This window comes from Barbus barbus, assembly GCF_936440315.1.
Source record: "Barbus barbus genome assembly, chromosome: 8".
In the NCBI taxonomy this organism is placed as follows: Eukaryota; Metazoa; Chordata; class Actinopteri; order Cypriniformes; family Cyprinidae; genus Barbus; species Barbus barbus.
In genome coordinates, this window is record NC_136736.1 from 18,356,945 (window position 1) to 18,375,182 (window position 18,238).

General features: G+C 41.8%; 1 protein-coding gene across 1 annotated transcript in view; it reads right to left on the minus strand.

Moving 5' to 3' along the window:
- Window positions 1-18,238, minus strand: part of dnajb14 (DnaJ heat shock protein family (Hsp40) member B14) — a 98,306-nt gene that overhangs the window by 31,685 nt on the left and 48,383 nt on the right. The window contains exons 3-4 of the mRNA XM_079423488.1: window positions 5,977-6,122; window positions 5,693-5,881 (exon numbers count right to left, since the gene is read on the minus strand). Of these exons, the coding sequence (XP_079279614.1) occupies window positions 5,693-5,881; window positions 5,977-6,122 (335 nt within the window). The remainder of the gene's footprint in view (window positions 1-5,692; window positions 5,882-5,976; window positions 6,123-18,238) is intronic.

Sequence of the window (18,238 nt, forward strand, 5' to 3'; positions counted from 1 at the left end):
TTCAAAGGTCTGTTAAATGAATAAAACTAGGTATTTGTTAGCTTTAATATTACTTTTTCAATTCAATTATTAAATCCGATTACACTTTATTGTTGGAATTCTTTCCAAAATTTGTCTTGGATCTCACAGCGTGTCTCAAATCAATTCACATCGATAATTACTAAACAAACAATACAATAGACGCACCTTAATACAAAAAACAACATTATACATAAACACAGGGCACATGGCACACAGTGTTCGGAGGAGAACGCTGGAAAATATGACAGAAATGACTACTCGTCCGTATTGCAGTACAAGCCGCAGTTCAGCTGCAACAGTATGAAAGCACAATGGGCTCTGCATACACACCGCTTCTGCGCCACTCATGCTTGCGGTGTGAAACAGGCATAAAGCCCAATTTATACTTCTGCGTCTGACCTACGCCGTAGCCTCTACGCCGTAAGCTGTGCGCCGATTTTCATTTATACTTTAATATAATGTATATTATAATATAACGTCGACGTGCAGTACACATGTGGACCGCTAGCTGCAGTGTCCACGGGCATGTTGCTTGTGTAACCCGCAGCACCACAGCAAAAGCCGAAGAAGAAGCGGCACGGAGAAGCATAGCCGTGATGGCGGCAAATAAATATCAAATCAATAAATCATTATTTAAAACTACAAAAAGGAGTCAACAACTACTGATGTATAATGCTATGTAGTATAATAAATGATAAGACACTTGTTCTTTGCTTTGTTTTATTGTAAATAAGAAGGTGTAACATTAAACTACACTGAACAAAATTATAAACGCAACACTTTTGTTTTTGCCCCAATTTTTCATGAGCTGAACTCAAAGATCTAAGACTTTTTCTATGTACACAAAAGGCCTATTTCTCTCAAATATTGTTCACAAATCTGTCAAAATCTGTGTTAGTGAGCACTTCTCCTTTGCCGAGATAATCCATCCACCTCACAGGTGTGGCATATCAAGATGCTGATTAGACAGCATGATAATTGCACAGGTGTGCCTTAGGCAGGCCGAAATAAAAGGCGTGCAGTGGGGAGGGCACAGAGTTGCGTTCCGGTAGCCACTGATGCACGAACCTGGACGATGCTGAACTTCTGTTGTGCCGAATGGGTCCTTAGAGCACGGACCAGGCAGCTGGGTCAGATGGGTCTTCAAAGGGTTCTTTACAGCCTGGCTGCGTCGTTAAGGAGCCATGTGTTTCAGGCAGTGTCTGCCAAGGCAGAGGTCCTATGTGGACTGGGCTGCGCTGCTTTCCGTCACTGCTGGGTCCTTTGCAACTGAAGGGCAGCCAAGTGCGATATAGAAGGTTTACTCAAGAGCTGAGTTGAACCTTAGCTTTCTTGAAATCCCTTTCCTCATCAGGCCAGAAACTCAGAACACTGTATCTGTTACTGTCTCTCTGGATGTACCGGAGACTCAGAACGGGTTGTTTCTGTTGCTGCTGATAAATCATCTGCATATATTGCATATAGTATTGCATATTGCAACTGTTATAGTAACAGTCAATGGCCATCAACGTCAACTGTACTTTATCTGAGGGTGACATGAATACGTTGTAGTTTACATCTTTTATATGTCTCCAAACCTATGTATCAATGGATTTGGATATATCTTGAAAATGAGATGTAGCATCTCAAGGGGCTTGCCCTTAATAAATTCAAATCTTTGTGGCCTTTCTTTATTTCAGCCACTGCTGTTACATCCAGAGATCTGAAGGAATTTTTATGGCAGTCATTTCCTACACTTTTTTGTGATGGTGAGGGTCAACCCTTAGTCCAATGATAAGTCCTCTCTTAGGTGGTTGAGGGTGCAGAAGGTCTCCCTTTCTGTCCTGCTAGAGATGTCTGGCAGTTTTCCATATTTTTGGCAACTGCGACAAAGTTGACGACACTGACTCATCATCTCCACAGTGGACATGTACATTTCATAGGGATTACATAATCTAAACATATTTGTTTTCCATTTGAATTTGGTTCATTTAAAAGTATACATTTCACTTTCTGTAGACATAATTTTCATGTCTGTGAGGCAAGCATGGAGTTTCACATTCACAAAGACCTAGACGGCAGAGAGCGCACCCTGTTTGCTTTCATTATTTTACAAAAGCACAACATTTTGTTGTTATTGTGAGTGCACACAAATGAATATACAATGAATGAAAAATGTGTTACTCTTGTAAGATTTGTTACTATTATCTGTATGACCAAAAACATTTAAGTATTTTAAGTTATTTTAATTTATGAGTATTTTAAGTTGAATGCAAATGATTTCACCTACACCTCCAAGTTAAGTCATGCAGTGAGCGCACTAATATTTAGCTTCCATACTCCACACAAACACTTGTAGTATATTAAGTATATTAAGATAGAAAACTGTTATTTTAAAGGGGTCCTATTAAGCTTTTTCACTTTTTGAATTTTAGTCAGTGTGTAGTGTGTATGTTTGGGCATAAAAAGATCTATAAAGTTACAAATCTCAAAGTCCACTCCAAAGGGAGATATTTAGTTAAAAAAAAAAAATCCCTTTTCAAGAACAACAACGAACGACTTGTTTGGGCTACAGCGTTGTTTTCCGGTGTTTGTGATATCACAAAGCGGCCCATTAGAATATCATTAAAATAAATCCCGCCAACGGAAAATATGCCATAACATTATTTTAAAAATATGTTATGGCATGACACCCATAAATTTTTATGCATAGCCTAGTTAATAGATTACATTATTAGACCATCACCCACTATAGATTAACAATCTATAAAGGTGAGAATCAAGATATTTCATGATATAGTTAATGCGTTTGGGAATGTTTTGAATAAAAAGGAAAAAATAAATAAAACATATTTATTCGTCAGGTGATACACAGTTGGCTGCTGTGTATCACCTGACGACCCCCCTGGTTTGGGAAGCACTGCTCTAAACGAAGACCCACTTCGGTAGTGGTGCGGGATTTTCAGGCTCTTTTCGAAACGGTCTGCTTGCTTGTAGTTATCTCTTTGCGTGCCTGTGACTTCAGTTCCTGCTGAGCGCGTTTTTTTTTTTTTTTCAAGTGCAAAATCGCCTCTAGTCCCATCTTTCGCCAGACCACATTAACATGTTAAATTCACTGAACAAATGCGCATGGTCCGAGTAAGTAAAACGAGCTTTGTTTTGTTTTCGCACATCCCTAAATAGGACCCCTTTAAATTAATAAAAGTCATAGTAAAGACTTATATTGTTAGAAAAGATTTCTATTTTTAACAAATTCTGCTCTTTTTAACTTTGTATTCATCAAAGAATCAAAGAAAAAAAGTATCACATGTTCCAAAAAACAATATGAAGCAGCACAACAGTTTCAACACTCATAATAAATCAGAATATTACAATGACTTCTGAAGGATCATGTGACACTGAAGACTGGAGTAATGATGCTGAAAATTCTGCGCTGCGTCACAGAAATAAATTCTATTTTAAAGTATATTAAAATAGGAAACCAATATTAGAAATTGCAATAAGATTTCACAATATTACAGTTTTTTTCTGTATTTTTGATAAATACAGCCTTGATGAGCAGAAGAGACTCCCTTAAAAACATAAAAAATCTTATTGATCCCAAACTTTTGAGAGGCAGTGTACATTGCAGCATCACCAATTTTCTCACATTGTCTGTAATGGTTTAAGGATCCGGTGTCTCTAAACCCCTCCTTTCTGAGAGCCTGCTCTGCTCTGATGGTCTGATGGCCCAGTTCAGTCTACCTCTTCCAGTTTAATATTGTTAAACTGGCAAGGCTTAAAATTTTTTTAAATAAGCCTTTATGACAACATATCGCTGCAACATCACATGTGTAACCATGGTAGAGGTAATAATCCAAAATTTTTATCAGTTGTCCAGTTTCTATATGTGTATTGTGTGCAGCAATATACAGTATCTCACAAAAGCGAGTACACCCCTCACATTTCAGCAACAATTTTAGTATATCTTCTCAAGGGACTATACTACACAAATGAAACTTGGATACATTTTAGAGTAGGCAATGTTCAACTTGTATAGAAGTACAAATATACTGTTCTCTAAAAATAATTCAACATATAGCATTATTGTCCAAATAACTGGCAACAAAAATGAGTACACCCTAAGTGAACATGCCAAAACTGTGTCCAAAGTGTCAATATTTTGTAGGGGCACCATTGTTATCTAGTACTGCCTTGATCCTCTTGGGCATGGAATTCACCGTTCGGCCCAGTTTCTGAAGGGAGGGCATTATGTTCTGCTTCAGAATGTCTCAATACATGTTGGAATCCATGTTTCCCTCAATGAACCTCAGCTCCCCAGTACCAGCAGCACTCATGCAGCCCCAGACCATGATCCTACCACCACCATGTTTGACTGTAGGCAAGACACAATTTTCTTGGTACTCCTCACCAGGGCGTCGCCACACATGCTGGACACCATCTGAGCCAAGTTTATCTTAGTTTCATCAGACCACAGGACATGATTCCAGTAATTCATGCTCTTAGAGAGGTTGCCTTCAGCAAATAGTTTGCAGGCTTTCTTGTGAGCCAGCTTCAGAACAGGCTTCCTTCTGGAATGATGGCCATGCAAGCCGACTTGTTGCAGTGTGTGGCGTATGGTCTGAGCACTGACAAGCTGACCTTCTGCTTCTGCAACCTCTAAAGCAATGCTGGCAGCACTCATGCATCTGTTTTTTGAAGCCAGCTTCTGCACCTGAAGCACAGCACGAGGACCTAACTTCTTTGATCCACCCTTGCGAGGCCTGTTCCGAGTGAAACCCGTCTTGGAAAACCTCTGTATGACCCTGGCCATTGTACTGTAACTCAGTTCCAGGCTGTTACCGAACTTCTTATAGCCTAGGCCATCTTTCTGGAGAGCAACAATTCTAATTCTCAAATCCTCAGAGAGTTCTTTGCCATGAGGTGCCATGTTGAACATCCAGTGGTCAGTATGAGAGAATTGTTCTCAAAGCACCAAATTTTAACTGCTCTAATACACGATACACAAATTTGCATGGTCCTGTAAAGCAGACAAAAACATGAACATGATGAATAGGACATGTGGCTTTGCATAGTTAAACGACGTATAGCTGTTAACACTTAGGGTGTACTCACATTTGTTGCCAGCTTTTTTGACAATACTGGCTCTATGTTGAGCTACTTTCAGAGGACAGTAAATCTTCATTGCTAGGCAAGTTGCACATTGACTACTCTAAAATATACCCAAGTTTCATTTCTATAGTATTGTCCCTTGAGAAGATATACTAAAATGGTTGCCAAAATGTGAGGGGTGTACTCACTTTTGTGAGATACTGTATAACACCCAGCCCTCTTAAAACCCTATACAATCCCCCCTACACTGTAAAAAGTGATAAGTTGACTTAACTTAATCCAAAAAGTGATAAGTTGACTTAAAAAAATTGAGGAAACCCGTTGCCTTAAAACTATTAGGTAAATGATAATTAAAAAAATACGTTAAGTGAATTGTCAAGTTCACTTAATTTTTTTTTTATTATTATTATTTACTTTAAAAAATTTAAGGCAAAGGTTTCCTCAATTTTTTTAAGTTAAGTCAACTTACCACTTTTTACAGCGTACCAACCAGAATTTATAAAGTGAATTTTGTGAAGATTTGTCTATGTGGAAAAAAGCGCTTTATATGTGTATATTTGATCTATACAAAATGGCTTACATGAGGGGAAGCCTCCTCCAAAGAACATGTTAAAGAGATCTTCAGGTGTAATATCAGACTCAAAGTCTCTGTGGAAATCAAATCCTCCATGAGCATTGTTACTTGGGCTGTTGGGATCCTCTCCTCCACTTACATCATACTTCCTCTTCTTGTCTGGGTTACTGAGCACTGCATAAGCATTTCCAATCTCTGTAGAAGAACAAACACAGCATTCATTGTTTTATATTTTATGTACATCAACTTTTTAAAATGTATTGGATATGGTGATTCAGAGACAGATTTACTTTTAAAAGCCTCAGTTGCTCCTGGTGCACGATTTTTGTCAGGGTGGAATTTCAAAGCCAGTTTTCTGTAGGCCTTTTTCAGTTCCTCATCGTTGGCATCTTTTCTGATACCCAGTACCTCATAGTAATTCTTACACTTCTTTATCCTACAGACAACAAAAAGCAACAGTGTTTAGATGGTTAATGGGCAAACTATTTTATCATAAATTTATTTTTATTACAGCTGTGGCTGTACTAATCTATCAAGTGCAGCTTTGCCTAGTTGTAACACAACCATACACACACACAAACACAACAAAACATAGCTTTAGAAATAAATATTTTATTATTATAACAGTATTTATTACACATTTATGATACAATGGCCATGATATACAGTACTGTGCAATCATCTTATACTAGAAGTTTAAAGAATAGCATTTATTCAAAATAGCAATCTTATCTAATAATACAAGTCTTTACTAACACTTTTTTTAATCAATTTCACATCCTTGCTAAATAAAAGTACTAATTTATTTAAAAAAAAGAATGTACTGATCCCAAACTTTTGAACAGTAGTGTATACCACCCTAGTGAAAAATAAATATACCAAAAAGTATTTGAAATGCATTTATTTCATGTTAATATATATATATATATTTACATATTTATGTGCTTAATAAAAACACCCTGCAATTGTACTTTTAGTATACTTAAAGTCTGTCAAATTGGAACAACTGTTATACTTAATGCACTTTAATTGTGTGAAAGTAGTGCTGAAGTCCAACTAAACATATACTGAAGTATATTTGATTGTGTTAAAGTGGAATTTTTGCAAGTATACTTTAGGTACACTTTAAATATATTGCAGATACAGTTGGGCAAAAAAGTATTTAGTCAGCCACCAATTGTGCAAGTTCTCCCACTTAAAAAGATGAGAGAGGCCTGTAATTTTCATCATAGGTACACTTCAACTATGAGAGACAGAATGGGGGGAAAGAATCCAGGAAATCACACTGTCTGATTTTTAAAGAATTTATTTGCAAATTATGGTGGAAAATAAGTATTTGGTCAATAACAAAAGTTCATCTCAATACTTTGTTATATACCCTTTGTTGGCAATGACAGAGGTCAAACGTTTTCTGTAAGTCTTCACAAAGTTTTCACACACTGTTGCTGGTATTTTGGTCCATTCCTCCATGCAGATCTCCTCAAGAGCAGTGATGTTTTGGGGCTGTCGCTGGGCAACACGGACTTTCAACTCCCTCCAAAGATTTTCTATGGGGTTGACATCTGTAGACTGGCTAGGCCACTCCAGGACCTTGAAATGCTTCTTACGAAGCCACTCCTTCGTTGCCCGGGCGGTGTGTTTGGGACCATTGTCATGCTGAAAGACCCAGCCACGTTTCATCTTCAATGCCCTTGCTGATGGAAGGAGGTTTTCACTCAAAATCTCACGATACATGGCCCCATTCATTCTTTCCTTTACACGGATCAGTCGTCCTGGTCCCTTTGCAGAAAAACAGCCCCAAAGCATGATGTTTCCACCCCCATGCTTCACAGTAGGTATGGTGTTCTTTGGATGCAACTCAGCATTCTTTCTCCTTCAAACACGATGAGTTGAGTTTTTACCAAAAAGTTATATTTTGGTTTCATCTGACCATATGACATTCTCCCAATCCTCTTCTGGATCATCCAAATGCAACATATTTATGACAACATATCGCTGCAACATCACATGTGTAACCATGGTAGAGGTAATAATCCAAAATTTTTATCAGTTGTCCAGTTTCTATATGTGTATTGTGTGCAGCAATATACAGTATCTCACAAAAGCGAGTACACCCCTCACATTTCAGCAACAATTTTAGTATATCTTCTCAAGGGACTATACTACACAAATGAAACTTGGATACATTTTAGAGTAGGCAATGTTCAACTTGTATAGAAGTACAAATATACTGTTCTCTAAAAATAATTCAACATATAGCATTATTGTCCAAATAACTGGCAACAAAAATGAGTACACCCTAAGTGAACATGCCAAAACTGTGTCCAAAGTGTCAATATTTTGTAGGGGCACCATTGTTATCTAGTACTGCCTTGATCCTCTTGGGCATGGAATTCACCGTTCGGCCCAGTTTCTGAAGGGAGGGCATTATGTTCTGCTTCAGAATGTCTCAATACATGTTGGAATCCATGTTTCCCTCAATGAACCTCAGCTCCCCAGTACCAGCAGCACTCATGCAGCCCCAGACCATGATCCTACCACCACCATGTTTGACTGTAGGCAAGACACAATTTTCTTGGTACTCCTCACCAGGGCGTCGCCACACACTTAATGCACTTTAATTGTGTGAAAGTAGTGCTGAAGTCCAACTAAACATATACTGAAGTATATTTGATTGTGTTAAAGTGGAATTTTTGCAAGTATACTTTAGGTACACTTTAAATATATTGCAGATACAGTTGGGCAAAAAAGTATTTAGTCAGCCACCAATTGTGCAAGTTCTCCCACTTAAAAAGATGAGAGAGGCCTGTAATTTTCATCATAGGTACACTTCAACTATGAGAGACAGAATGGGGGGAAAGAATCCAGGAAATCACACTGTCTGATTTTTAAAGAATTTATTTGCAAATTATGGTGGAAAATAAGTATTTGGTCAATAACAAAAGTTCATCTCAATACTTTGTTATATACCCTTTGTTGGCAATGACAGAGGTCAAACGTTTTCTGTAAGTCTTCACAAGGTTTTCACACACTGTTGCTGGTATTTTGGTCCATTCCTCCATGCAGATCTCCTCAAGAGCAGTGATGTTTTGGGGCTGTCGCTGGGCAACACGGACTTTCAACTCCCTCCAAAGATTTTCTATGGGGTTGACATCTGTAGACTGGCTAGGCCACTCCAGGACCTTGAAATGCTTCTTACGAAGCCACTCCTTCATTGCCCGGGCGGTGTGTTTGGGACCATTGTCATGCTGAAAGACCCAGCCACGTTTCATCTTCAATGCCCTTGCTGATGGAAGGAGGTTTTCACTCAAAATCTCACGATACATGGCCCCATTCATTCTTTCCTTTACACGGATCAGTCGTCCTGGTCCCTTTGCAGAAAAACAGCCCCAAAGCATGATGTTTCCACCCCCATGCTTCACAGTAGGTATGGTGTTCTTTGGATGCAACTCAGCATTCTTTCTCCTCCAAACACGATGAGTTGAGTTTTTACCAAAAAGTTATATTTTGGTTTCATCTGACCATATGACATTCTCCCAATCCTCTTCTGGATCATCCAAATGCTCTCTAGCAAGCTTCAGACGGGCCCGGACATGTACTGGCTTAAGCAGGGTGACACGTCTGGCACTGTGTGTAGTGTGTTACTGATGGTAGCCTTTGTTACTTTGGTCCCAGCTCTCTGCAGGTCATTCACTATGTCCCCCCGTGTGGTTCTGGGATTTTTGCTCACTGTTCTTGTGATCATTTTGAACCCACGGGGTGAGATCTTGCGTGGAGCCCCAGATCGAAGGAGATTATCAAGATTCAAGATTCAAGAGTTTTTATTTGTCACATACACAATTATACAGGGTATAACCAGCAGTGAAATGTAGGTCAGGTCCGCTCCAAGGACAGTGCAATTATATAGAATACAAATATTAAGAAGGAGAAGTACAAAACATAAAATAAAATAAAAGAATAAAATAAGATAAGATAAAAAATATAAATGTGCAGGTCAGTATGTGGTTGACTTAAATAGTAATAAGAGGAATGTGCAAAAATTATGTGCAAAAAGTTGTACAGGGTGTTTGAATAGCAGCAATATGAGGTAGAGAAAAATTATGAATAGCTTATTGATATATGATATTTACATGGAGAAAAATTATGAATAGCTTAAGTGTGTAACAGCACGGCCAGGCTCTCCCGCCAGTCAGCTCCCTCGATCAACCTCACCTGATTACTAATCACACGCACCTGCACCTCGTCACCACCCGCATCAAGAGCACTATAAAACCACTCACCACCTTCACGCCAGTGTCCGATCTCGTTTGTACAACGTGGACTCTACTCCCGCATCCCACGGATCGATGAGTATACCCTATATACATTTACCTCTTAGACTTACCTCCTGTTCTCCGCCTCGTTGTCTCCTCTATCTCCAGACCTGCCTCCTCTGAGAACGGCGCCCTCGGACTCCGGTCCTCATCCTCTGCCCTGAACCTCGAACCTGTAAAGCAGGAAGCCGAAGTCAGAACAACTATCGGACACATCCAAACAGTCCACTTGGAAGCCACTCACCTCTTTCCACGATCTCCAGCACCCGCACCTATAAATAAAAGTCACAGTGTTTTTACTTACCCTTGTTGTCTGGCTGCGTTCGTAACAGAAGATCGGACCACAAGACTGTAAGCACCATGAGCACACCGGATCCTTTCCAGGAACTAGTGGACACCTTGAAGAGGCTCCTAGCCCGTTCGATGCCTTCCACACCACCACCGGCTCCGCCTAACCCAACTACCGTCAGTTCTTCTTCACCTGTGCTTTTCGCCAGTCCCATGGCCCGACCAGCGCCCTACTCTGGCGAACCAGGGGAGTGCAACGGTTTCATTATGCAGTGTTCGCTCACCATTGATCTACACCCCCAGATGTTCACAAAGATGCAGGCAAAGATCACATTTGTAATCACCTCCCTCACGGGTCCCGCATTGAAGTGGGCAGAAACCATTATGACCCAAGCAGGTCCCGCGACTCACTCATACGCCCAATTTATTACCCACTTTCGTGAGGTGTTCAGTCCGTTTGCAGCGGGGCTTATGCCTGTATTGCGGAGACAGAGCGCATCTGATCCAAGACTGTCCCATCCGTCCTACCCGTCTGACGGTAAGCGGGCTGAGACCCACTTTTCCTAAAATGAAACCCTTCACCACTAAAGCTCAACTGATCATTGGTATCCGTTCTCTGCCAGTTACCATCCTCATCGACTCCGGCTCAGCGGGGAACTTCATCGTGGGGTACCTTTGCAAACAACTCCGGCTCCAGACCACCGCCACAGAAACCACTTTTCAAATCCAATCCATAACAGGTAAATCCCTCTCACGCCGCCATATCAATCGCTGTGTGGGTCCCCTGCAATTACGCATAGGCTTGCTCCACCAAGAGGAAATTCACCTTTTGATATTGGAAGAATCTGGTGTTGACATCATTCTGGGTCTCCCCTGGCTCGTGCAGCATAACCCAAACCTGTCTTGGAGCACCGGCGAGGTTATAAAATGGGGTAACTGCTGCTTCCCGCGCTGCTTCCCACAATTACCACAGCCCGTGCCTAAAGCCCAATACTCCCTTCCACTGTGTGCCACCACTATCGAGAGCCCTGCCGCCCTACAGTCAATCGATATCCCCTCTGAGTATCACCACCTCAGCGACGTTTTCTGCCCCAGGAGGGCCTCTCAATTACCACCACACCGACCATGGGACTGTGCCATTGATCTGCTCCCGGGTGAGTCAGTGCCAAGGGGTAGGATTTATCCTCTCTCTCTCCCTGAACAGAAGGCCATGGAGGAGTACATTGAGGAAGCACTCAATCAAGGATATATCACACCATCCACCTCCCCTGCTGCTTCCAGCTTTTTCTTCGTGGCCAAGAAGGACGGTGGCCTCCGTCCTTGCATCGATTATCGTAAGCTCAATGACATCACTGTCAAATATAGATATCCCCTTCCTCTTGTCCCTGCAGCCTTAGAACAACTACGCGGCGCCACCATATTCACTAAACTGGACCTCCGCAGCGCCTATAATCTCATTCGAATCTGAAAGGGAGACGAATGGAAGACTGCCTTCATCACGCCCACAGGCCATTATGAATATAGGGTTATGCCCTATGGGCTAGTCAACGCCCCCTCAGTCTTTCAAGGTTTCATGAATGAGGTGCCTGGCCGAACATCGCCAGCACGTTGCGGAGGTCCTCCAACAACTTCGGAAATACCATCTCTTCCTCAAGGCAGAAAAATGTACATTCCATCAACACAGCGTTCACTTTCTCGGATATGTCATCGACAGTGGTGGTGTCCGCATGGACAGGAGGAAGGTGGAGGCGATCGCCTCTTGGCCACAGCCCAGCACCATCAAGGAGCTTCAACGCTTCCTTGGGTTCGCCAATTTTTATCGCCGATTCATCGCCCACTACAGCACAATCTCCAGTCCACTCACAGATCTATTAAAGGGCGGCTCTAAAACCTTGAAGTGGAACGACCAAGCCTCCACTGCCTTCCACCAACTGAAACAAGCTTTCACCACCGCACCTCTTCTAGTCCACCCAGACCCAGATTTGCCTTTTGTCGTGGAAGTTGACGCCTCTACCACTGGCGTAGGAGCAGTGCTATCTCAGCAGCAGGGGACGCCTCCCAAACTCCATCCATGCGCCTTCTATTCCCGTAAACTCAGCCCGGCGGAAAGGAACTATGACATCGGCAATCGAGAACTTCTGGCCATCAAGCTCGCAGTAGAGGAATGGAGGCATTGGTTGGAGGGGGCAGCCCATCCCTTCGTGGTTCTTACCGATCATAAGAACCTCCAGTACCTACGGGACGCTAAACGTCTTAACCCACGCCAGGCCAGATGGGCTTTATTCTTCACCCGTTTTGACTTCCAGATCTCCTATCGCCCTGGACCGCGCAACCTGAAGGCTGATGCCCTGTCTCGGGTCCATGCCCCAGAGGAAGGTTTGGAAGAACCAGAGGGTATTTTATCCACGAAGGTTATCGCAAGTCCCATCCAATGGTCCTCTCCATCCATTGCCTCTGATAATCCCCCAGCCAATCCGCCGGGCTGTCCCCCAGATCGGCAATACGTACCCAGAACCCAACGGACTCCGCTCATATTCTCCACTCATACATCCCTCGGTACTGGCCACCCAGGGGCCAACGCGACTCTCTCGCTGCTACACGAACGCTTCTGGTGGCCCAACATGGCCAGGGACGTGCGAAGGTTCGTTCAGGGTTGTCCAGATTGTGCCGTTTCAAAAAGCTCCCGTCATCTCCCGGCTGGTAAACTCCTCCCATTACCCATACCCAATCGTCCTTGGTCACATCTAGGGGTGGACTTCATCACTGACCTGCCTGCTTCCGACAAATTCACCTGCATCCTTGTCATAGTAGACCGTTTCTCCAAATTCTGCCGCCTAATCCCCCTCACCGGTCTACCTACAGCATTACAAACAGCCGAATTACTCTTCAACCACATCTTCAGGTACTATGGCATCCCGGAGGACATAGTATCTGATAGAGGACCCCAGTTCATCTCACGGGTTTGGAAGGCTTTCCTCTCCCTCCTAGGTGTGACCGTAAGCCTAACCTCCGGCTACCACCCTCAATCCAACGGACAAACAGAACGCAAGATTCAAGACATCAGCCGTTTCCTGCGAACCTTCTGCCATAGCCGCCAGAACTCCTGGAACCAGTTCCTGGGCTGGGCCGAGTACGCGCAGAATTCCCTGCGCCAAGCCGCTACTGGACTCACGCCCTTTCAATGCGTACTCGGCTACCAGCCCCCGCGCTTCCCTTGGTCGGGAGTACCTTCCGAAGTCCCCGCAGTGGATTACTGGTTCCGGGAGAGCGAGAGAGTCTGGGACGCTGCCCACCATCAATTACAGCAGGCAGTGCGCAGACAAAAGATCTCTGCCGATGTCCGTCGTTCTGTCGCTCCCACCTACCTGCCCGGACAGAAGGTGTGGCTGTCCACCCGGGACATTCGTCTGTGCCTGCCCAGCCGTAAGCTAAGTCCCAGATTCGTTGCCCCCTTTACCATCCTCGAGCAGATCAATCCTGTCACCTACAAACTCCAACTACCCCCACAATACCGAATTCATCCCACCTTTCACGTGTCACTACTTAAACCATATCTCCCTTCTGTTTCCCCAGAGCCTGGTCCGGTCGAGGAACCCCCTCTCCCGCTCATCATTGACGAAGGTGCCGTCTACAGGGTCCGGGAGATCGTACATTCCCGACGCCATGGTGGTAAATTGGAGTACCTCGTCGACTGGGAGGGGTATGGCCCCGAGGAACGCTCCTGGGTCCCCAGAGAGGATGTTCTTGACCCGATGCTCTTAGAGGACTTCCACGCTAGTCATCCGGAACTTCCAGCCCCACGGGGTCGGGGCAGACCACCACGACGCCGGGGTCGGCCCTCAGGAGCAGGCCGTGGAGAGGGGGGTACTGTAACAGCACGGCCAGGCTCTCCCGCCAGTCAGCTCCCTCGATCAACCTCACCTGATTACTAATCACACGCACCTGCACCTCGTCACCACCCGCATCAAGAGCACTATAAAACCACTCACCACCTTCACGCCAGTGTCCGATCTCGTTTGTACAACGTGGACTCTACTCCCGCATCCCACGGATCGATGAGTATACCCTATATACATTTACCTCTTAGACTTACCTCCTGTTCTCCGCCTCGTTGTCTCCTCTATCTCCAGACCTGCCTCCTCTGAGAACGGCGCCCTCGGACTCCGGTCCTCATCCTCTGCCCTGAACCTCGAACCTGTAAAGCAGGAAGCCGAAGTCAGAACAACTATCGGACACATCCAAACAGTCCACTTGGAAGCCACTCACCTCTTTCCACGATAAATACTATACACCTAGTATAGTACACCTATACTTAAAACACCTATAAATAAAAGTCCGGCACCTATAAATAAAAGTCACAGTGTTTTTACTTACCCTTGTTGTCTGGCTGCGTTCGTAACAAAGTGGTCTTGTATGTCTTCCATTTTCTAATTGCTCCCACAGTTGATTTCTTCACACCAAGCTGCTTGCCTATTGCAGATTCAGTCTTCCCAGCCTGGTGCAGGTCTACAATTTTGTTTCTGGTGTCCTTCGACAGCTCTTTGGTCTTGGCCATAGTGGAGTTTGGAGTGTGACTGTTTGAGGTTGTGGACAGGTGTCTTTTATACTGATAACGAGTTCAAACAGGTGCCATTAATACAGGTAACGAGTGGAGGACAGAGGAGCCTCTTAAAGAAGAAGTTACAGGTCTGTGAGAGCCAGAAATCTTGCTTGTTTGTAGGTGACCAAATATTATTTTACAGAGGAATATAACAATTAATTCATAAAAAATCCTACAATGTGATTTCCTGGATTCTTTCCCCCCATTCTGTCTCTCATAGTTGAAGTGTACCTATGATGAAAATTACAGGCCTCTCTCATCTTTTTAAGTGGGAGAACTTGCACAATTGGTGGCTGACTAAATACTTTTTTGCCCAACTGTATTATTCAAAGATCATTCAATCTTAAAACAATTAAAACAAATTTTAGCCTTAATATTATGAAATGTGCACTGTGCACAAGTAGTACTCCAAATGAAGTTTAATAATAAGTTTTTAAGTATTGATGATTTGAATAAGTCTTAAGCGATATATCAGTAAATATGTTAATAGATTTGAACTATACTTCGTATGAAATAAGTGTTTTTTAAATATATTACTTTTTATTAGAGTATTGTTACAAAAGATTTCTATTTTAAATAAATGCTGTTCTTTTAACTTTTTTATTAATCAAATAATCCTTAAAAAAGTATCGCATACAGTATTATTCAAAGCCACTTAAATTGCATTCAAGGTAAACATTTTATCCGTTTCTGCTATTCCTGGTAATCGAACATGACCTTGGTGTTGCTAGTGTAATGCTCTACACTATAACCTACTGTTGTTTGTTTGATGACGTACGGACACGAACGGACTGACTAACTAACTAACTAACTGTCTCTATGCCAGACAATTAAGATCCAGCCCCGGACGCCAGATCCCGTCAGAAAATATCTGTTTTGACTGGTACCAGAACAACTCGTCAGTAAAGTAGTCTAATACCCAAACCTGTTAACAGGAGGTCTTGTTTGTTACCCAAAATACTTAAAACTTTATCAACAGTCTTCTATCAGCCAAGAAATTGACTGAGGAGGAAAAAGCCAGTAAAGAGCAGAAGCAGGAGACAAAGTGGTGATAAAAAGGAGCAGAGTTTATTGAATAGTCTTAATTGCATATGTCTCAATGCTCAGACTTCGTATGACCAGCACAAATTCAACATGTACTGTTATACCAAACCTGCTTCAAAACAACATCCCATAAACCTTGAGTTCCCATAAACATTTTGTCATATCTCTTATTCATGAAGACAATCAGCCCTTGAAACACATAGTCATAAGACTAAACAATGGAATTTTTTTTATAAAAAACAATAATATAATATAAATGACTAATCAATAAACGAATCAATGAAATGGGTATATAAATAGCTATAATGATTATTCTACGTGATTATATGATTAAATGGAATAATAAAAATGATTAAATAATGATTATAAATGAATAAATGAATGAAGAATAGATGAATGAATATCAAACACAAATGTATGGTTGCTCTCTTGAAGCAAAACACACAGGTTGCATTAGAGGATCCTCAAATCCTTCAGAACGAACAAACAAACATTTTTAAGCTCAGCATTCAGAGAGATTTAACATTTGGTCATATAGATCCAAATCCGATACTGTGCATTACAGCTGTTACTGAAAAACTCCAAAAAGGCCAAGAAACTGCTGTAAAGGCCTCATTAGCATTTTGTGCTCTATATTCTAGGTTTTCTGAAGACATCTGATAGATTAATTTAAGGAAAAGATGGAATAAACTTAATCCCTTGTTATGCATAATCTGAACAAAGTTCTATGCTTTTGTCTGAAACACTGTAAACCCGAACAGTACTACTAACTTATAAAAAATGAGAACACCATAATTATAATCAATTACATAGTTTATTGAACTTAAAACTATAGCATTTTTTGAACAAATTACTTAATTTTAATTTTGCGTTGCTCATCATTTTTGAGTATACATTGTTACTGAAGTGATATTTTTTAAGTATACGGAGTGACGTTCAATGACGTCATCTACGTCAGGACGTACCCCATCGTTCTGACTGACGCTACAAGAAAACATAACCAAGATGGCGGACACTCGTGTGAGTGTGGACGCACGTGGGGAGATTTGTAAGTAAATGTTTTTTAATCTGCTTTTTATTTTATCATAATAACTACAAGTATATCTTTTAAACATGTTTCATGTTTGGCTTTGTTGTCTTTTTTACCGGTAACGTTAACGTAGAAAGCTCGACAAGCGTTTCTGCAGTGCTCTGCTTCGCGCACATTTTTTAACCATTAACCCCATTGCCATATTTAATTTATTATGTACGTTAATATTGTAACCAGTTAGTCAGCGGAACCAAGTCAGCAACATAGTTTTGGCCCAGATCCGGTCTATATCTGGCCTGAGTGAAATCCATGCGGGCCAAATGTGAGCCGGATCTGGGCCAACGCTGCTTGCTGTCTGGGAAGTCATAATTTTTTATTCTGTTTTTGTTAAGCGATCTGTTCTGGAAAATGCTTATTTATGCTTGCCTTCAGCTGTTAATGTGCTTGCGGCTAGCTGTAACTTTTATCCATTACGTTAAAGCTAATGACGCAAAGTTATATATTGGAAAAATAGTTAATAATAAGAGTTGTGAAAACTAGGTATGGTAGAGACACCGGCAAGCTCGTATTAACAGTTACATATTTTTTGCCTTGTAGGCTAAAGTGGATGCAGAGTCTGTGAACTTGGTAAGTATCCTTTTTTCGTTTACTTCAGATATTTTTAGCAGCTTCACACATAAACCTGCATTGAATATTTATCTAATTTTGTACAGATCAAGTTAGCAAGTGAGTGAAGTAGAATAACGTGTTCAGAGTTTACAAAGCAATGTACAAATTGTACAAAACAATGACTGAAAGTCTGCAACATGCTTTGGCCTCATTGGTCGACTTTGTAGCATTTGCCAGATCTAATCTATTATAATCATGAAAACTAAAATGCTGCTATTTTTTGTTTTCCTGTATAGATGTATAGTCCCTGTTATTGTGAAGATCTGATTCAATTCCAGTGGTAAGTTACATAACACAATGTAAAGTTAAGGCTAAATTTCTTGGTTTTAAAAAAGTATTCACTCCAATTGTAGGGATAAAAAAATCAATGGAGTGGAAGTGCAAGTTGTGTGCTGTCTCCTCAGACACCTGGGCACAGTTATTTCGGCACTACCGTTTAAAGCACAGTCATTACTCACGATTTAGCCCTTTGCCATGCCTCTATGACTCTTGCATTTGCACATTTCAGTCATTTAATGCACTGAAAATTCATTTGTCACGGATTCACAAAGACACACAGAGAACTCTTGATAGTGAAGGATCAAAAACAGGATGTTCATTTTTTACCT